Source organism: Enoplosus armatus, chromosome 21, assembly GCF_043641665.1.
Source record: "Enoplosus armatus isolate fEnoArm2 chromosome 21, fEnoArm2.hap1, whole genome shotgun sequence".
NCBI classification, from domain to species: Eukaryota; Metazoa; Chordata; class Actinopteri; order Centrarchiformes; family Enoplosidae; genus Enoplosus; species Enoplosus armatus.
This window is the reverse complement of record NC_092200.1, coordinates 7,967,896-7,990,350: the sequence shown is the minus strand read 5'-3', so window position 1 is coordinate 7,990,350 and position 22,455 is coordinate 7,967,896. Positions and strand designations below refer to the sequence as shown.

Below are 22,455 nucleotides of genomic sequence, written 5' to 3'. Positions count from 1 at the left end.
GGTCTTATTGTTATATACTGGGTAAATTATGCAACACAGGTACTTATAATATTTGGACATGCAAATGGGTAAAATAAATGTGAATATCTGCACTAAAAAGCACAAACTAAAAAGCTTTTGGCTGCTTCAGTACAGAAATATATATATTGGTATCAGCATCCAAAAATCCCTGTTTGTCAGGCTCTAGTTTTCACACAGCAAGTTGTATTTTTTGTATGTGAAAGACAGTAAGGGTGTGCAAATGCACACTCTACACTAGATGCATAGTAAATGAGCGCTGGCCTGGCCTGTCAGGATGATTTGTGCAGGATGATGTCAGTGTTGGGGAGTGGGGGGGGGGGGGGGGGGGGGGGGGGGAGCATGCAGAGGATGAGGTGACACATACCAGATTCTCCTCACACAGCTCCCGGAACTGCTGGAACTTCTGGGACATCAGCAGCTGGGCACTCCCCACTGCACTGCGGATCTTCCCCAGGACTGCAGAAAGACACAGACGCACATGCATGCACACACACACACACACACACACACACACACACACACACACACACACACACACACACACAATTCACAATGCAATTACTCACAGAGCCGCATACTGCAGGCATGTTGCAGAGAGGGTGCATTTGTAATGCAACAGAAAAGGATGCGCTAGAATCCTTTTATCTGTGCCTCCCAGGAACAGAAGTCATTCAGGGAAGTGAAATTATTACTGAAATGTCCTCCAAAATTAGAAACCCTTCATAAACACAAAATTAAAAAAGCATATTTACAGCAACAGAAGAAATTCTTTGGTTGCTGTCATGTACCAAAAAGAAACCTTAAAAATCAATCATATGGTCCTATTTTATTTCTCTCACATTGTCTGTTTGGCAGCCTGATATATGAGATAAACAAGGTTGTACTGCATAACCTGACTCCCATAGTCAGTCCTATTGACTCACATATCCCCATGGAGAGGAACTGTCAGCGCATACATTAGTCTACATGAAGAAAATGGGCTCAGAAACTGAGAGGGGGGGTAATGCACTACAGATACAATGTCTTCAACTCCTTCAGGATGTGTGTGTACACGTATGTGTATGTGTGTGTGTGTGTGTGTGTGTGTGTGTGTGTGTGTGTGTGCACATGGTGGCATGGGATCTGGGAAAACATAACCTTGAGACAGCCTCCCTGTTCTGCACGTTCTGTGAGAGAATCTCTTGCCTGGAACCATAACAGCACACTGGCTGCATAAGCAATGGCATTTTCGGTAAGACATGAAATGAGCTGCACAGCAAGGACAGGTATAAATGCAGTGCCTACTGCCTGAGGCTTGTTTGCTCAGTCTGGTATGTGCATGTGAGTGTATGTGCATATTTAGATGTGTGTATACAGACATGCACTGCAGTGTGTGTATGTGTGTTAATGTCAAGATCAAGCCTGGAGGAGCACTGAGAGAAACCCCTTCACTGTGTTTGTGTGAGTGATCATTATACAGTGCGTCTAAAGGACAGATGTGTGGCTGGGGCCAGCAGCGGCCTATTGATAAGTATGCACGGTATGTCTGAGGAGGCCAGAGGGCCTGAGACAGGAACAAGCAGCTATTGTGGTCCAATACCATGAATACCAGCGCCCTCCAAATCAGAGGAGAGGACGAAAAATAGACCTAATATGAGCGTACAACTGACTTTCTTGTCCTCTTGGCATTTAGTCTCTATGATTCAACTCACTCTCATCAGGCAGCTCATTCTCCATCTCATCCTGCTCCATCTGTCTACACCAGCCCTCCATACGCTCCGTCTCGGCCTGCAGCAGCTTGAGGAACCAGCGGCCGTCGCGGGGGCACACCGACCGTCCGACAGCCTCCAGAGCCCCCACCTCTGGTTCGGCCACGCTGTCCATCCATGGGTCCGGAGGGGGCAGGATCGAAGGGTCGAACTCCCCGTAGTCGTCAGCGGCACAAGCGTGGTAGTGGTTCCCCGAGCCCTGGATGCTGACGGTTGAAGTTGCAGCATCGCGGGAGTGCTGGCGCGGCATGGTGGCAAAGTGACGTGGTGGGAGCTCCGGGACGTCTGTGGGGTCGTCAAGGTCAGCCTGCACGGCCGTGGTTACACTGTTGGAGCGGGTCATCCTGCGGTAACTAGGAAAGGAAGCAGAAAATCTTTTAAAGATCTGATTTCATGTGATTGATTACACATGCTCATATTGTATAGTAATACCACATTAGTGTCTCCCTTTTAGGGATAATATTGTTTACACACAGTTTTGGGAGGGGCTCCCAGTATGAAAAATTGAAATGATCTCAGCAATCTCATCACTGATAGCGATGAATAGCTTTTGTTGTCTTGTCTGTGTGTGTGTGTGTGTTTTGTCACCCGGCTCATTCAGAAGCAACAGAGTGTGCAATCCTACCACAAGCCCTGCTCTTGGGCATACACACACACTCATATAAACACACACACACACACACACACACATACACACACACACACACACACACCTGGGACCCTTCTCTACAGCTGGGCGTGCCATGTCGTATTTGGCTCGGAGGCTTTGTGCCGCTGTCGGGCAGCCTTTGCCAAGTCCCTCCACACTATGTGCAACAGCAGACGCACACACACACTCATGTGCAAAGACTAAATCAAGACACACACACACTCACATTTGGCTATGTTCTATAGAGCAGCTCACTACCCCAGTAAAGAATGGGACGCCAGAGGGACATGGGTGTTTGAGGGGGAAAAACTGGGCAGCTCAATGTGCAATGATGGGAGGAGCCAGCAGTTTAATCACTGCAAGATTACAACTTAGGTTCATGACTCAAAGCACATCTTTTATTAACACATACAAAAATGTACTAAGCCACTTAAAAAAACAAGCAATACATAAGAGCCTACATGGACAGGAGCTCCAAAGATGCAAACAAAGAGTGAATAAAAAAAGAATAGTACACATTTGAAATCCTCATGCAAACTTCTAAATTCTGGTATGTCAAGCATGCTTTATCCTACTGTTAGACATGTATAGGTTTAGATATTTTACTATTTCTGCTGTCAATACACAGCAAATTAGTAAGAAGTAACAACTTTGCCAAGCCAGAAAAAAGACTGAATTGCTAGCCTGCTAGCTGTTCTTTGATCCAAACATGCCCACAGTCCTCTCACACATGGACCTCAGCTTGACCCGCCTGCAGCACGACACACACAAATGATCACAGCTCCATCACGTCTGCCTCGGCCCATCTCCGGACACGCACTCCTCCTCGGTGCGACCCATTCATCTCTACCTCCCCTTTTCTCATTCATCTCTCCTCTTCCGTGAACAGAAAAAGAGAGAGCAAGAACAAGGGAGTGGCTTCGGGGCAGATCAAACACGGCACGTATGTGCTTTGAGCCCGCGAGTGTGAGTGTGTGTGAAGAGCAGTTAAAGAGTAACTCCTCCGAGCAGGTGTTCACTTCTAATGACCTCAGCCTGTTTTCTATCAGCCTGCTAACAACTTCCTGCAGGGGCAGAGACGGGCAAGGCCAAACACAGCCCAGACAGAAAGACAGACATATCAATAGACAGTAGGCGAAAGAACAAGGAAGGGCATTTTAAGAGAAAAGACAGCGTGAGGGAGAGAAGAGGCTATAAAACACGACGAAGGTATGCAGGAGGAAAAAAAGAGCACGGAAAAATGCAGAAAGTCCATGTTCTCGCTACATTCACGTGTTGAACATGACGGAAAGTTGTAAATCACAACAGAGGTGGAGTCTTGCATTCCACTATGCTGCCTGTTTCCGAAGGCCTCTTTACCTCTAGGTTTTTCGTTATAAATCTTAGTAATCTTCCTCACATCTGCAGCAAACATGGCTCAAATTACAAACATGAGGAAATACTGAAGCATCTACAAACAAAAACAGGCTGACGTCTTATTTGGATGTAGAAAGAAGCGCCAGAACACATGTTGGATGACTACACAGCCACTCGTGCTATTATGCACCACAAGTTGACATTCAAAAGTTGCACACACACCTGAGGCTTCTTATTTGTTTGTCTTATTCCAGAAATGACAAACCTTCAGCCAGTGAGGACAAAAACAAAAAGACAGGGAGGTCTAGTTGTCCCTTAAGTTGACTTTCCAAGATGGTTGTGCACATGGTTTAGTCACTAGGACCACAAGCAATCCTCATTTTCCCTGGGACTGGAAAGCCATCTGGTGACCACCAACCCCAGACCCTAAACTTGCAAGGCCCTAAAATTTGGAATCCATCAATTAATCCATCAAATCCCATTTGTAAATAACTGTTTATTTTTTGCATGTTTTTGTTATCAGATACTTTTTTTTACTTCTATGATACTTCTATGAGTACACTATCATATAGAAAAAGATATAAAATGAGTATAATTTAATAAAAAATACTTTAAAAGTTGACTTATATAAATCTTTAAGGTAATAAACATGATCCATGAATAAAAATTGGCTTTATCTCCCAACATTGCAATGCAGAAAGAAGTCTGCGTTCATGTCTTTTACAGCTCTCTTCCACTCCTTCTCAGTTAATCCTAGTTCAAACAGCAAGGTGAGGTTATGACCTGCGACTGCTGCATATAAACACACAGACTCTCTCTCTCTCTCTCACACACACACACACACACACACGCACAAATGAGGCAGTTTGAGCACTGGAGCGAGGACGTAGGAGTTTGGCACTCTCACTGTCTGGGAATCTAATGTAGGGGGCAGCATGCCCAGACCTCCCAGGTACACACACACACACACACACACACACACACACACACACACACACACACACACACACACACACACACACACACACACACACACACACACACACACACACACACGCATGGACCAACACACACACAGATGCATGCCAACAGGTAAACAATCAGACATGCACCAACAAAAACACCCCCCACAACTACTCTAAACATTAACCAGAGAGATGCACAGGCTGCAGTGCTGCATAACGTCCAAGCCTCAGCAGACTAGAAGGTGTCTGGATGAGTTAATATTTAGCTTGGTCAGTCAGCTGAGACCTCCCCTTTCAGAAAGCCCCTCACATTCCCTGACACTGTGTAAGTGTGTGTTTTAAAGTGCTGGACTCAGCCCTCACTGTGACCTTTCACTAAAAGGTGATGTCTCTTTGAATTCCTGAAGCATGTCTTGGGTACAAAATGAAACCTGTACCATGGATAAATTTGTCAACTTCCCTCACCAGACAGAAGGTCAGTGTTTTGACAGGGTGGAGGAAAAGCAGACAAAGAAACCATAAATGCCTGCGTGTCCCACCAGAGGCCTCGATAAGCCTGGTGCGATGGGAGCTAATGAAACAGCATGCACACTAGGCTGCTTCTCCTCAAACTGGGAACATGTTGCAGAATGAGAGGCTGTGGCTGACAGCACAGCAGTCTCTCAGTGCTTTCAGAACTAAACAAACCCAATAAAACTCCCTCCCCTTCTCTCTCTCCCTCCCTCCCACACATACACAAACACACACAGCCTCAAAGTAGCCTGAATCACAATGACTGGAGCAACAGATGGCTGTCAACTCACCCCCTCCACCTTCCCAGCTCCCTGCACCACATCCTCTGGCCCAGCTGTCACTTGGGGCCCCTGGCTGAGGGGGCTCTGACGCCAACCTCCCCTGAACTGGGGACAGCTGCTGCGGGGAAGCCAGTGCAGGGGGGCAAAAGCTTGCGCTGCACACTACAAACCTCTCTCTGTCTCCACAAGTCCTCTTCCTGTTCATGCTATCTCTGCCTCATCCCTCCCATCAGACTTATCCAGTTTCACTTTTACAACCTCTGTCTCTCTTTGTCTCTCTACTCACCATCGCTCATCCTCCACCTGAATTCCTATCGATTGGAATTTCGACTGCTCCTCTGTCGGCCCCCCTTCCTCTGGGTCCACCTAAGAGGAGGGGAGAAACTGTCAAACTGCATGCCAGAGTTTTATTTTAGAATTTCTACAGAAACCCAGGCTTATCCACAAACCTGGATCCCTATGGAGAGGCACTTGCGGAGTGCTTCCCTCTGCGCCTTGCTGTCTGCAGAGACATGCGCAACGGCAGAGGTGGTGGCGGTGGCAGTGATGGTGATGGTGCTGTTGGTGACATGCTGGCTGGCGGGGCCATGCACCTGAGCGTTAGCCGCCTCTATGGCTGCCGTCAGGGCCTTCATGCTGTCGATGCTCTCCGTGGAGTTGGACAGGCCCGGCTGGGAGCTGATGCCCGTCCGCGGACCAGAGCCCCCGTCCATGTAGGCGTCCTGGGCGGACTCGGTGCTGCTCTGGGCCGTGATGGATATGAAAGGTTTGGACGGGGTGGTCCGTGGTGGGACCGGGGGAGGTGTCTTCTTGTAGGTGGTGATGCATGATGACACTGCAGGGAGGAGACAGAGAAAGGCAGATCAGAGATGATACACAATGAAAGCATGCATCTCAAAAAAAGCTGAAAGATGAATTGAAACTTTAAAAGGGAACTTGTCACAAGGAGTGCTATGCAGCCAGTGAAAACACTTTATATTTTCTTCTGTGGCTCTGGAGGGAGATGTCATCAGGGTTATCTCAGTTCGGGTTGGAGACTTAAAATTTCCTGCATTTTCCTACAGAAAATCTGCATTACAAACTAGAGGTGAGTATTGAAAGACAAGAGGCAGGGTTGGGTTGCATTATGGGAAATGTAGGATGCGCAGTGGTTTTGACATGAGACTCATACTAGAGACTAAAAGCCATGATATCTCTGCTGCTGCAATTTTAACCATTTTTTTGTGAGTTCCCCAACTTTATGGAAGTGTAATACTAAATTGTTGGAATACACCTTTAATGATCCTTATCTGCAATGTAGCTTGATGCAGCAGCAAATAATGGCCGTACAGCATAGAAAATCTACATGTAAATAAGATGATAAGTAAACAATGAGTACATGGAGGATATTAAACATACAATAACCAATAATCACAGCACTACAATATAAATGGTAGAAATGGATGTATGAAAGTATGAAAATACAGCATGCATGCATGTTATACAACATATAAAATAAGAAGATGAAGAAAGGGGAGGAAAATATTGTAATCAATAAACATAAATAATAATAATATATATATTAATTAATTAACTGCCTGAGAGGAAAAGGACTTTGGTGACAGCTGACACCCTGACAGGTTACCCAGAGGTCTCAGGTCCCTGTGTTGGAGTCAAAATGGACAGTAGATTAGGGCCAACTTTAACAAATCAGGGCCTCGTCTAGTAATAGGATTACTATGTCAGCCACTTGACCCACTGATCTAGATGGTTAAGCCCTCTACGCACTTACTGTACACATCCAGAACAATTTGATGGTGCTGAATATAGCCCTGTGTGCGTGTGTGCCTTGTTGTTGTTTGCACGCATAATGGCACTGAAGTGAAATTATATTGACTAAATGATAGAGCACAGAAGTTAAATGATACTGTAGAAGACCGCTAGAGAGCTCGGTACATTTCAAAGGCGTATTAAATCCGAATAGATATTAAAAAGCATCATCATGCTGCTCAGTAACACTCTCCCTCTTTCTGTCAGTGCTCTCTCCCTCTCAAGTTACAGTTACAGGTTGTGCACAGACAATGGAGCCTCTCACACACGCCGACTCAGAGGACTGAGTATAGAAACATGTCAACAGACAAAAAACATAGCCTGTCTAAAGAAAGACAAAAACAGCCACCTCCTAACTACATTATGCCTTGGAATCTGCTTCCTGCCCTGGTGCTGTCATCAAAACTAGGTCGCTCTCTCTCTCTCTCTCTCTCTCTGCTCTGCCGCAAAACTAGGACAGCGGGTTTCCTGGATCCCTTTAATCCCTACAAAAGACAAACATCCTACCGTGGCGAGATCACTGCTCTGTGTGCGGCAGACAACTGTTACCAACCACACCCAGCACGAGCAGCCATGTCTAAAACTATTAGAGCCGGATGTTGTTTGCTTTGTGTCTTGCCATCTCACTGACAGCTAAAGAGAGGCCTTGACATATTGGAGGTGAACAGAGGGCTGACTTCATCCTCTTGGTTTGTTAGAGTCATCCACCCCCCCCCCCCTCCCTCTTGACTCGCCAGCAGTGATTGGATGATCCCAGACGAGATTTCAGTCAGGTTTTGACAAGCTGGAAAGTCCTCAGATGGGATGAATGCTGCCTTAGATCACAGTTGCTAATGTGAGTGTCTTTGATGGCGGCGTAACAAACCACAACAAAGACAAAAAGGAGATGACTTACTGTATTTCCCTCTGCAGCTAAACGTCGTGTGTTTCTTTTGAGGGATACTGTATGCACAGGAATTACTGCCAAAGTCATCTTAGGCGGAATCATCTGAGCATGCCACGATATGCGGTTCTGTCTCAACTTTTCACAGATGTCTAGGGAATATGATCGACAACCAGGTCTAGTCTTCCTAAAGGTCACTGAGTACAGACCCACAAGAGAACAAAAAAATGCTCAGTGAACACACACACATGCACTCACACAGAGGGAGAGGGCGAGGTCCTGCCCCTATCAGCCGCGGAGGTTCAAAGGATAGAATGTCAGCCCCTTTCAGAGCTTCTATCCCCTGAAGTCATCTAAAAGTCACACTAGAGGGTGTGTGCATGTGGGACGACTGTATATGTGTGTGTGTGTGTGTGCTCCTCTCAGCCACAGAGAGGGGTTAAAGAACAGAGGGTTTTCATCCGCTCAATGACGCGCTGTATGAAACAGGAGACGACGCGCCGTGTCCCACCTAGCTGTCACTGCGAGGGCCAGACACGCCGGAGAATGACGGAGGGGGGGGTGAATGCCAAGACAGGTTAAGTAAACACACTCAGGGGTCGGAACATACCCACGCACACATGTATGCGCACCCGGGCCTGTAGACGTGCACACGCAGGCACACAAATAACATTGACACAACCCAGCTTAACGTTTCAACCTCTCCACATGAAGGGAGCCCACAGACTTCCTGCCACTGATATGCTCTCCATCCACCAGGAGCTGTTGTCGACAGTGATCCGGCCCATCCCAGTGTGTAAAAAAACATTATCAAACATTTAGCTAAATGAATGGATTTAAGTTTTCTAATTCTTGCCTGTCTGACAATAGTGAGGGGAAAGCATCGCACCAAAACAACTGTCCTGATAAGACAGAAGCCAAGTTTCCAGTTTCCACAGATATGATAAGAAAATAGTTGGATCTTCTGGCAGCCATGAAAGCATTAGACAGCTACACTACCCTGGACCTCCCACACACACAGACAGTCAAGGACAGAGTGAAGTAGGAATGTGATGCAGGATTCCTTCAGACTCTTAACAAGGAATGTGGAAAACTCTCTTCACCAAACACAGATAAACACTGAAGAGCACACTGTCACTTCATAATATCAGGTTAGCGGAGCTTTGATCGCAGAAAAAGACCATCATTCATATTCTCTCGTGTGCAACAAGAACCGGGAACAACTCCCTCACTAAATGGAAGTGGAATTGTGGAATTTCATCTTTCTTCCCTCTCAGAGGTAGGTGCAGCCTGCTGCGAGCATTGTCAACCCAAAGAGAAGAGTTTGTGAATGACAAAACTCTAGTGGCTCTCTGCCAAATCCCTCTTTTGACAAATGCTTCAAAAGTCCCATGCCGACAAGTTGGTGTGAATGGCAGTTCTTCTTGGAAGAGAACTCCTCCCACCTCTGGGCTTGATAATATCAAAGAAAACCCTCTTCCCTCCCCTGAGACAAAGCAAAGTCTCCATTTATTTCTCCAGACTTGCTAACCACCTCTTTTTTTTGGCTCTTTTTGGCACTGTGTCCCATTTGTGTGTCTGCATAGGTGTATGCTGCTTCCTTTATTTAATCGTTGTGTTCATGTGACAGATTGAAGGCAGGCAGCTGCCTAGTAATCTCCAATCTGTGTATCTGTGTGATAGGCCACTTCAAAGAGCAGACGGTTTGGTTTAAGAGGCTAGCTAACAGGAACGGGCTCCCCCGCGCGGGGGCCAAGGGCAAATCCACCACCAACCAAACAAAAACAAAGGCCCGGAAAGGGGGCGGTCAGTATGGGGGAACATTGACAGCTGAGCCCAGCTGCACTGTGTTTGGGATGAGGGTCTGCCAGAGGGGAGAGGGCAGAGAATAGTGAACAGAGAAGAGGAGCTGAACAAGACTGAGGAGGAGGAGGAGGAGGAGGAGGGTAAATCAGAGAGTTACTGCCCGGCACCGTCTGCTCGCTCTCCGTCCATTTGTCCATTTGTCCATTTGTCCATCTCCCTCTCTCTCTCTCTGTGTCATACACAAACACACGCACAGAGAACCAGCTGGACTCCTTTGTGATGGCGTCACCATGGTGACACATAGCAACATGAAGTTTGCCGGGAGGCTTGGCGTTTTACCAGCATCAAGCAGAGGGGTGCTTCTGTTGGCCATTTGTTTACCTTGACAGGGTACACTGCAGCTGCACTGACACTCACCTAAACACCAGCCAACAAGAAAACAAAGCAGGAATAATGGGCCGCAGCTAGTTCAACTTAAAAATCAAATAAACACCGGGAGCAACAGCATAGAGAGAGTAACCGAGTGCCACTGTGTTGCAAATGAAAATCTAATAATGTTTCTTGCCCTGAAGCGTCAGCTTTGTGCAGCTGAATACTGAACTCCACCGACCAGTTTGTCTTGGATCCCTGTCAAAAAAGCTTGTCACTGGGTTATGAGGTGACAATAACCTGAAAGGTTCACACCGTGTGACATTACACTGCTGTTGTGAACAACAATGCCGCAATACTAGGCACTTCCTAAATGACTCAACACAGCCTCCAGTGGGCTACTCTGAGTTACTGTAAAAAAATAAAAAGAATTACTTGAGTTTCTAAGTGTTGTGTGTTAATACAACGCAAGATTGCACTTATCACTGCTAATTGGCTAATTCTGCAGAGACACAACAAACCCTGCACACACCGTACATACAATGGTCCTTTAAAAGTCCTCTAACAGCCCTCTGAGTCACCTGAAAGTCTCCCAGATACCCTCATGTCAGTCTACGACTCTTAGCCACCAGAGGTCAGAGGTCACCACAGAGGGTTTCTGCTCTCCAGATGCCTGAACTCTCTCAGACACAATAGCTCACTGTGTGCGCCTGTGTGTGTAGTGGCAGTGTGTGAGTGCCTTTTAAAGAAGTATATTTAGCATGTGTGAGTGCTCGTCAGGGAGGGAGTTTTGAGTGCAAATGGTACCAGTGTTGTAAACATTCTGCACTGACAGCAGCATTTAAATTGTTACTTCTTGAGTTAAACATAAGTAAGCATATCAGCACGAAACATTTGTTAAATATGCCTCCGGTGTCCTCAGACCAACAGTACTATCAACAAAGCCGTGTGCTCAGTGTGCCCCCTTTGACAGAAACCCGTGTCAACAGTGGGTAGCAGCTCTGGCAGGCTTGCGTCTCCTGAATGACTAGATAAGAGTGTGTTTACAACTGTCAGCCACCGCTAAATCTGGCAGGCAGCTGCTCCCTGTTAGGCAATAGATTCACTTCACTTAACCCACTTTCCTGAGCTTCAAGTTCAAATAGAGAGCCCGGTTACCTGCATACCTCTTTTATGGCCTGACACTCTCCTCGCCCTGTCAATCAGTGACAGGCGGGGAGAGACATGCTGAGAGTCAGAGACCAATAGGGCGGGGAAGTAAAAATTGAGAGTTCTTTTAAAAACAGTCTATAAAATGTTATACTGATCACATAAGGTTCTTCATTCCCGACTGCTGCTAGTGTTTTGAAGTTTACTTATGGGGGGGGGGAAATATGCAACTTATTGTTTTATATCCCTCTAAAATCTCAAAATAACTAACATTTACTCTAACAGTAGTGTAATTGTCAGCATCAACGCTGTAAATAGCAGCTAGATGACATCTGTTGCACTGTCAGGTATAATCATCCAGGATTTGGTATAAATATGTAATCCCAAAGTTCCTCCCTGTACAGCACAGGAGCATGTGAACTAATCTCCCGAAGACTTTTCCTACATGAAGGCGGTTTTCTCATTAGACCTGCCCTGTGACGGCTCGAGGCCCTTTCCATTGTTCTCCGCTGCTCCTTGGCAAGGGCTTTACCCTGACTAGTCCACAACCACATGAAGAGACACATCACTCTTTTGTTTCTGTCCAAAAGACCTGCCTGCAGGGGGTTGAAAGAGAGAGCATAGTCACTCAACACAAGAGGAGAAGGAGAAGAAGAGATGGAGATAGATAAAGAAAGGATAATAGAGAAATAGAGAGAAATAGGACAGAGGATAAGTTTGCCGTGCTGTTTCCTTCAGTTCCTGTACATTCCAGCTGCTTCGTGGGGCATAACCCTGAGCATTAGCCCTAGCGCTAAAGCTAACACGCCCACACATCTCACGCATGCTTTCACTGCACTCATTTCCCACAGCATTGCTCACCGACTGACTGAGACTTTAAGAGTAGACTGACTCGCTGTGCGGAGTGACACATCGCATGTGCCGGCAATGACAGCATGGGCAACTGTAACAAGTCGTGGCATACCTGACAACAGAATCATGCGGCTGGGGGAGATCAGTTAGTCATTAAATGAAACTGGCTTTGTGATTGAGCGGTGACTAGGTCGACATCAATCTCAGAATTTGTAACTTGATAAAGTCAAGCACACAGAGATAAAGACAGAGTGTAAGAAGAAGAGGGAACAGAGTCCTGATGGTCGCTTAATGGTCAACTAAAAATACCCCAGAACAACACAGCAATGTTGCCAACACACTGTCTCCAAGTGCTAAACTCAGCTCCCTGAAAAAACATGACGGACTGTCCACAAGAACTGAAAGTGTGTGGAGGTACCGCAGAGGAACAGGAAAACATAACTGCACGCCTGGGGAGTAATGGACTCTGGGACAAAATAGCAAAACACACAGCCAGACAGACAAAAAGACAAGAGGCTGACACACATACACACACACAGGAATCAGCCTTAACTGAGAGAGCTGAAACACAATGCCGGTGTCATGTCATTACATGAAGGATCACTGCTTGCTGCAGCTGCTATTTACATATAAATGCAGCAGAATGTGGTCAAAAGTTCACTTCTTCTTTTCATGGTTTGCATGCAACAAGCATTCTGGGGATTAACTCCAAGAGGCAAAAAAAAGTCATAACCTGATTCATAAAATGACTGGGCACAAAAAAGAAAGCTGGCTGACAGTTTTTACAAGCGTTTGAGTTTACTCTTCCAGGAATGCCGTGAAACATCAGCGTCGGGTGTTGTTTCACAGTCCTGGGTTTCTTTTTTTCCTCCTCCTTGCATTCTTTCCCCCTTTCCCCCCTGTTTGACGTTCTTTGTCCTGACCACTTGCACATGGAGGCGAAAGGAGACACTGGCGGCTTAATCCACCGCCAGAGGCATGCTAAAGCCATCTGGGCCCAAAACCAAACGTGAGGCCTTCTGCGTCTCCTATATGGAGGGGAGGAACAGGACAGGAGTGGGGGGGGGGGGGGTGGAGAGAGGGAGATGGAAAGTTAAGCGAGAGAAAGAGGAAAATGAGAGAAAAAAGAGGGGGAGACAGGAAGGTAGGAGGTACAAGAGGGGCTAAGGGGGGCGTTGGAACAAGAACCAGGCTGCACTGACGCATACTGTCTTTTGTGGTTTCCAGTCCTGACCCTCTGACCCTATACATCCTGTTGAAGGGGTGGAGGGAAAGCTGAGATGGCAGCTATAGGCCCTGGCTACATGTATGTGCATCTGTGTGTGGCTGGCAATGCAGACAGCATGCATCAGGGTAAATATGAATATCTGCGTAGATGCTACAGAGCTCTATCTGTCTCTCAGGTGTGACTTTTCACACCCCTCTTCTCTCTCGTCCTATGTGTTTACATCCACTCCCTGCAGAACCTTGTGGGGGAGGAACAATGGTCTCTCCAACATTCCCACTCTCCTGCCGAGAGCACTCGTTTGTCTCCTGCATTCCTTTCCCCATTCATCTCTTTCTCTCTCTCTCCCCTTCTGGACAGAAAAAACCCTACTCTTTACACGGGGGAGGGGTCTGAGTGTGCGTCTTAAAAACCTCTGAGTGGAATCAGTCCCCCTTGAACACAACCTCCCCCTTCCACCCCTTTCCTCCCTGTTTTACTTGGTTAGTGAAGCAGCAAAGCTCAAAGAAAGGGAGGAGAAAGAGGAGATGCATTCTTTCTCTCCCTCTCGCTGTCTCTCAGTGTGTACCGGGGGTGAGTTGTGGCTTATTTTTAATGACTGGTTAAAAAAAAATAAAAGAGGGAGGGCTGGGTCTATTCCCCGCCGGCCGCTTGCACACAGGCTCAGTCACTCAGACACACACACATTACTGTAGCCGAGTCTGGGACTTTCACAGAGAGGTCTTTAATTTGCACTGGGGCCTGGCCTCCCACACTGCACAGCCCAAACCACCCACTTACAGCCATGCACCATTCCTCAGAGTTACTCCAACATACTCCCTCCCCTCCTGAACAGTGAAAGCAACATGTACTCTCAACCACGCAATTTAGCTGGCAAGTAAAGTCTCGAAACTTTCAGTATTATGTCAAGAGAACACAGCAAGCTATTTTTTTTCTCCCCCTGAAAAAAACACTCCTCTCCTTGGAGGAGATGTAACTCCTCCGGTGTTTTTCATTCACCCAGGGCTTTTGAGTTTGCGGGCCCTGCCTTGCCCAGCTTTAGCATGCGGGAGCCATGGGGATCATCCACAGTCAACACTGAGGAAATCCTTTCGGGGCTTTGCTTTTCCTTTGCTCCTTCTGATGCCAAAACACAGACAGGAAGAGCAAAACAGGGAGGAGTGGGACAGCCCCTACCTGACAGAGCAGCCCCTGTCCACTTGATCAGATGCCATATGTGCTGTTTGCATCTTGACATTTGGGAAAGTAATCCTCAAAGTAAACTATAGGTTCCTTCTCTTTAGCAGGACACTGGTGTATGTGTTCCTTCTGCAGAGCGGGGGGACAGCAGGGGTCCACTGCCGCAGCCATTCTTTGTGTTTGCCGTAGCCCTGTCAGTTCCTCCCAGCGCCCCTCTCTCATTTCCCCCCTCTCCTGTCTTTTTGCAAACCAAGAGCAGGAGGAGAGGAATGAATGACATTCTCTTGCTTGCGCTTCCTGTGTCAAAAGATATCCAAACGCCACTCTTCCTCCCTAAATGGCTATAATCAAAGCATTCCAGGCCACAACAAACTGGGACCAATTAAGTCGTAAGTAAACCTAAACACCAAACAGCCACCAACCAAAGCTTCAAGTCCTGCAGATTTATCCTATTGACTTTTATTCTGCTTTAGAGCGTGTCCAGGCAGGAAATCGCTGTTGATTCAGGCCAAGGAAACACACAATAATTACACATGATTGATATTATGATATAGCAATTTCTGCACAAATATTCAACAAGTGCCTACAGGTGCAATTCATCTGCATAGGTTACTTAGGATCACATTGCATCAGAGCGTCGTGTTACGCATTATTTGGGCCATGTTCAACACAGGTTGGACCAGATCACACAAATCTGACTTCCAACATGCTTCAAAGCAGCTGAGGCTATGATGACATCTAGTGAAAGATTTCATATTGCATGACAAGAATTTCCTCCTTTCCTTGCTTACATCTGGATCACAAGAACATGATTTACTTCAAATTCAATTTGACATCAGACACACAAGAATTAGACTAAACGAATTAAGTCCAGCAGGAAGGTAGAAGTTTAAGCGTAAAATGACAAATTAAACTGCAACCGCACAAGCTGGAATGAGAGGTGGTAAATCGACAGATGTAAAGTTTTTGAACTAAATTAAATTTCTCTGCATCTCTTTATCTGATGACTAACACCCTTGAGCTGACACTGAGCCGTATAAAAGAGACGCTGAGTGTTTTTCCCCTTGTGTCAATGAAAGAGCGACAGTGCAAGTTCCCACTGGCTTACATTCTCAGACAGTCGTGACAGGATGAAGTAATTACTGAGTGGCTGACACACCAGCATGGCGAGGATTTATCTCCTCCAGGAAGAGAGATAGCCAAATCACAGTTTACCCACATCGAGCTCCCAGCTCGGGCTTGATCCGGCAGCTGCAAACGGAGAAGCCACACACAGACACTTTGACACTGTACAGTCACATGCGTGCGCACACGCCCGCATGCTCAAAAGCTCCATCAAGGTACGGCTGCCGACCACAACTGGAGTACTTCTCCCTTTTACTCCACATGTATGCGGTGTGTGTGCTACTGTGTCACCACATGCCTGGACCCAGCCCTTGTTTCCTGTCAAACACACCTACTTGCACCATCAAAGCCTGAGGAATGACAGCATTATGCAGGTGTGTGTGAGAGAGAAAGAGAGAGAATCGGAGAGACAGATGACACCAGAGTGCTGTTTAATTTACATCCTCTCTTTGAATAATAATTCCTCCTTAGAGGTTGGGAGCTTTGATCCACTGACACACACAGGTGTATTTCTCATCCAGTGGCATACGTTGCTAAGGCAGGGCTTTATCTGTCCCTGTAATTAACGCCAGAGCAGGAAACAGAGAACTATCGTGTGTGTGACTGAGGAACAGACATGGCAGGAGGGATTGATGGAGCTCAAAGGAGCATTCCTGTGCAACGTCCTCTGTGAACATCGTTTGATCTCCATGTCTCTCAGGCAAATATACATCAAGTAAAGCATGAATGTAAGTCATGACTCAGGGGTACAGTATCTCACACACTGATCACTCATTTCCTCTCTCTCTTCCTCTATCTCTGTCTCTTTCTGACTTTTAGACACACACACACACACACACACACACACACAATTACACTGGAAGTGTTGATAAGACACAGAATGTGCCTAAAATAATGTCTGACGGCAATAGCACAAGATAAAACTTGTGAGTTGCCCCATATACAGAGACCCACTGCTGTGAAGCAACATCAGAAGGCAAGCTGGATTTATTCTAAAAGTGGGGATGAAGCTCCCTCTAGTGGAGAAAAACAACAATATCTACTTTCACAATAAAATCTGGTTCAACAATGTTACACCTTAAAAATGCTTTGGTCTAGGCTTGGCCACTTTGGTTTGCTGACGCCCACTAACACTACAGAATGCTGTAGTTACATTCACCGTCAATAAAGTCAGTGAATAACATTTATATGTACACTTTTTCATTTTCTGAAGTCTGAAGAAATGTAAAACACTGAGTGTTGAACCTGTCAGTGACAGAAAGTGAGTTTTGCGTTTTCTATTGCCCTTCTTATTGGGAACCATGGAACTGATTTTTTAAAATATGGATAATGAGTTAGATTTTGTAATACAAAGCATTTAAGTTAGTTACTTGGAAAAAGCCTCAGAGATGAGGAAAAAAGGATAAAATCAGGATAAAGTTTAGGCTTTCAGCATGTTTTTCTGTTGTTCGGTGCTCAAGTTCTTAGACAAATTGTACATAAACATGTTATTTGAAAGTATGAAGCAGTATATATAATGTTAAAATGTATGTATTTCTTTTGGTTTTGTACATGTGTTACCCTAAGATGTCTTATTCAATTTTTGATGTTTGATTGTGAAGGTTGAAGTGGTGTCTTGTAATCCCATGTGGGATGAGCCAAATGTGTGGCATGACACCAAAAAGCAAACAAACTACACACAGTTTCTGAGCATTGCATCAGAACTTGGCCAGATAGAAACAGCATCTGTACCAAACCGGCATAAACATATAAAGATAAGGACAGGTTTGTAAAAACTGGTAGCCATCTTTGCTGATATTTTTTGTGCCCACTCATTTTAGGAATAAAGTCAGGACCCTTTTAAAGCCAATACCCAGAGGGGCTGTACCATCCAAACATGCAAATCTTTTTTGTAAATAAAATGCTCAGATTCATAATAAAATGCTCAGATTTATCCATGATAGTAGCTTAGCTAGCATCACATGAAAGCTACTCATCCTGTACAGTATTTTCATTTTGCCTTTGTTTCTTACAAATACTTTAATTCTATCAGTGAATAACTGGGTTTCTTTTGTTCATACAGAGAGCATGCATCTCGAAATGTTCAACATAGGTAAAAACAATGTGCATTCATAGACAAGAGACGCTAATGTGTTGATCCACAGAGCTTCACAGCTCAGCGCGTAACAGTTTTAATTAACGACCATATTTTCACCTGACCTCTTTATTTTTGTTCTGGCTCCGTTCTGCCTTTAACATGGATTACTAGAAATCTGGAATTAACTTTCCCCACGGCGCAGAGGAATTATGAGGCTGATGAAAGAGGGAAGTTGAAAGACTTGAAGTGAGTAACAAAAAAGTCAGTGAGAGAAACACTAAATATGCAGGGGATTTAGTGAAAGACATCAGATCCAAAGACACTTTGCTCTGAGTAGACTGTAGAGCTAAAACTACACAAACAGTTTTTGAATAAGGAGATTTTTACTTCTACTTGACTACATTTTTATTTGTAATTTTCCTGAAGTTTAATTTCAGCCAACAAATGCTGTTTTGTTTTTAGTACCCATGAGTCCGGGAGACTGTGTTCATTGGTTGCCTGTCATCATATCTCTATCCAAAGTTATTGTAAACGTAGACACCTCATACATTCACCAGATGACAGAAGTAAAACTACCTGCCTTTCCCTTGGCAAGTGTTTCATGAGCTTGGCTTTGACATGATAATTGCCTCTTAAAAAGACACCATGAAAGATAGAAGGGGGCAGCTGAAGTCTCAGCACCTGTTAAAAGTTGAAGCGTTGCTGTGAAAGTATGACTGGATAAATGACAGCGCATGATCGAGAGAGGGAAGGAGGGGGAGAGATTCATGGGAGTGTGCTTTGGCAATCCTGTCTTACTCCTATGAAGCCTCACTGAACTGAACGGAGAGAAAGAGACAGAGAGACAGGGGAATATTGCAAATTATGACTGACTCTATTAGTCCCTATAGTTACACAGGTGTACAACAAGCCTCAGTATTCTATTTATTTTTTACGTATTCTATTCTCTGACATAAGTACATTTAAAATAATCTAGCTGTTTAGATTAACTTCTTTGTTGCCAATAATACTAACAGATTAAATAGTTCTCGAGCCTCAAATAGCCTCAAAGGAATAAAGGGACTTCCTGGAGTCGTGTTGTCACCGTGAGGTTGCTAGGCAACCAGTGGAGACTCCTGAAAGCTCGCCTCTCCTCTTTTACTCTTCAGTTTTTGTACAAATTAAACAAACAAGATATAATGTGTTAATAATTAGTGAGCTTTAGAGGAGTTGGTGGGCAGATTTATTTTAAGCTTTATTTGACAGTCTCCTAGATGTGACAGTGGTATCGATTGTCTCATCTAACTTTCGTCAAGAAAGCGAATAATCCTATTTCCCAAAATGTGGAAGTATAAATTTAAACTTACAGCCATTGTTTTGTCTAGAATTAACCCACAAATGCAACACATGTGGTGATTTGGGGCAGTTTCTCCACATAAGAGTGTTAAGCCAGAAGGTGAAATGTTACTGAACATGTTCCTTTTTCTATTGAAGTACTTTATCAAGCAATGATTCTGCTCTTTAAGATGGCCTTGCCTGCTGGGAACAGTCATTCCTGAAACCTTTTACCACACTATCAGTTTAAATGCCAATACATTTAAAACAGCTGGTACTTACAAGATACGATTGTGCAACTGTGCCCTTGAGAAAACATTTTTCAGGATGAATTTTGAGCCAGTACTGAAGGGTTGGAACAATTTGTGAATGAAACTGAGGGAAACGAATGATCCCTCAGGGTAAAGTAGGTACAGCAAAGAAAGTGATGAGATTCAGCAGGGAAACAAAAGACTGTATGAACAGAATGTGAAGGAAGCCAAAAAATATAATAAAAACAGTAAAGCAAAGTGTAAACAATTTTATCACATTTTTAGTAGCTTATTGATTGAAAGTGTTACAGTAAGCTGTTGCAAACTGATGTTACTGGCAAATAAAGTTCAAAATTATAAGTATTATAAATAAATGAATGATGTTCTTGCAGTGGTTTCATTCACAGCCTGATAATTAAGCCTTCCTGGATGAATGTGTCAACAGCTGAGCCTTCCCTAACTCATTGCAGGATGGTCTCTGTCATGTACATGATACTAACATAACCCCACGTGACTACGGTCTACTTGGATCACCAGGGACATGTGTGTACAGTGTGTGTGTATGTGTGTGTCCATGGCATGTTGTTACTCAGGAGGGACAACATGCCACCTACCAGAATAGAAAGCTGGTAGGTGAGCGGGCAGGCAGCATAGCTGGCAACAGTGGCCAGCATGAACTGAAGTGTGTGCATGACACAGACTGCTCGTCTGTCACACAGTAGGGTGTTGGGGGCCCTCCATCTACCCTTGCAGGCCTCGAACTGGTACGTGGCACCAGTGATCTCTTTTCCAATAAGGCCTGTGGGGCTCAGTATCTTTCTCCCCTGCCCTCTGGATGCTCACTTTAACAAGCACAGAAGTCTGAGATGAACCCCTATGAACTCCAGCTCCAGAGGGGCCCTGAGTCTGACCTAAATAACTGGACCCTGCAGAGGCGTGTGCTGTGATGCTGTGCCAGGCGTCGCTCTGCGTGATGCAGGCCACACCTGTCGTCCTCCCATCAGAGATACCAAAATAAACCGGGAGCTGGAAGGTGATCAACATTTCCCGGCCACCATGAGTGGAGGGGAAAGCAAACAGCATGCAGGTTAATCTCAGTGTGCCCACACCTCTCGCTGGAGGTTTATTTAACACAGTGTCAAGAGCTGGTCAGCCACAGGGCATGCATGACTCCACTTTTTGTTTGTAATTTAAATTCAATTAACTTAATCTAAAAAAAAAAAAAATCAATCCACCAGTTTCTAATTAATTTAAAAATATCACGATCAAACTCCAATAATTTATATTTGTATTCCACGTGGCATCAATTATTATATTTTTTCTTTAATTTCAATGAGGTTTAATGAGGCTTGTTCCTATTTTTATTCTTATTTAATAAAGACAGCCCATTTTCATGTGAAGCATGATAAAGCAGAAAGTATGGGATGGGCGCTGATAGCTTCAGTGTCAAGCGGCTCACAATAAACGCACAACATCCGGTCGATGCTTTCAAAGTAAAGGCCAGTGACGCACTTCACATTTTACTGATAGGCCTACAGCCTATTATTTTAGCTAACCTGACGTCGGGTACTCAACTTCCATTGTGGGCACTGTTGTTAACCTATTAGTATTGTTATCTGATTTTAACAGGAGGTGCTACAACTCCAAAGTGCTTTGCATTGTGTGCGATAGAATTTTATTTTGGCGTCTGGGTACTTGTTGCCTCCCTTCATGGACAAATTCGGCTTTTATTTCGAAGGCAACCCAGCCTAACTTCCTGCCTCTGACTCCGGTGCCGCAGCTCGCCGCCGGTCATCATGCCTCCCTCACAAACGGCAGAGAAACACAACAGTGGCTTTTACTCACAAAGGCGGATCCAGTAGTCACACATGCCGAGCAGCGCGCTGTAGAGACACTGAAGCAACGTCATGAGAGCTGCGAGTCCGCAACACTGAGCCGAGACGAGGAGCCAGGAGGAGTCCTCTCTCCTTCTTTCTCCTTCTCCACTCTGACGATATTGGATCTTCTGTCAGGATGTGGACGCGCCTTGATAGCCCCCCACCCCGCCCAACACAAACACTTAACATCACGTTCAGCACTGGGTGGGACAGTCCCGTCCCAGAAAACTCTACTGCAGTGCCTCGATAACTTTCTGTGTTGCTCGATAGTGGGGTTTTGGCATCTCTGTGAAATGTATCATTTAAAAACAAAATGTTTTGTACTAATTGAATACGCATTTACTTAATGTAAACTTTATTTGTCTTGCATCAGTTCAACAAATAACATAAGTACACCCGGAAACACTGGTAGTGATGGAAAACAGAAGTTAAATTTGAAACAAAAAGTGAAAGAAAATCATAGAGATGATTTTAACCCACGAGAAAGACCAATTTCTCTCCACTGCTTAATATTTGGAGGTTGCAGCTTCATTATTTTTTGTTATCAGCATTCTTCCTTAGTAACAGGGCCATATTGCCAGGACTACTCAGGTCACGAGTCTAGATTCCCTAGGGGGAGCCCCACCACCAAAGACTTTTTTGACTAGCCACAAAAATCACAATGACATTTTATTAATTCATTTATATGGTCACTTATCTATTCTATATATTTTTATCTCACAAAATTATGGTCTTACTGTTGTTTCGAGGCTTTTTCTGCACTGCTAGGTGTGTAATTCTACTAAATCTATTTTAATTAATGAAATGTTTTGTCTAAAATAGTCCAATTCTAAAATATTTAGTCTGGAAAAACATCTGGACCAGTCTTTAAAACCCCCACATATGTAGTGGGTGTGTAATTGTAGAGTAAACTCTTACATATCATTAAATCTGCCAGATTTACAGAAATATCAGGACATGACCTCAGTACTCCAAAAGGTGTTTAATAAATAACTCAACTTATTGT

At 44.9% G+C, this 22,455-nt stretch overlaps 1 protein-coding gene across 1 annotated transcript in view; it reads right to left on the bottom strand.

Annotated features, from left to right (window-relative positions):
- The window catches only part of dlgap1b (discs, large (Drosophila) homolog-associated protein 1b), a 41,381-nt gene that overhangs the window by 1,310 nt on the left and 17,616 nt on the right, over window positions 1-22,455 (bottom strand). The window contains exons 5-8 of the mRNA XM_070927771.1: window positions 5,983-6,368; window positions 5,820-5,899; window positions 1,713-2,122; window positions 386-477 (exon numbers count right to left, since the gene is read on the bottom strand). Coding sequence (XP_070783872.1) covers window positions 386-477; window positions 1,713-2,122; window positions 5,820-5,899; window positions 5,983-6,368 — 968 coding nt within the window. The remainder of the gene's footprint in view (window positions 1-385; window positions 478-1,712; window positions 2,123-5,819; window positions 5,900-5,982; window positions 6,369-22,455) is intronic.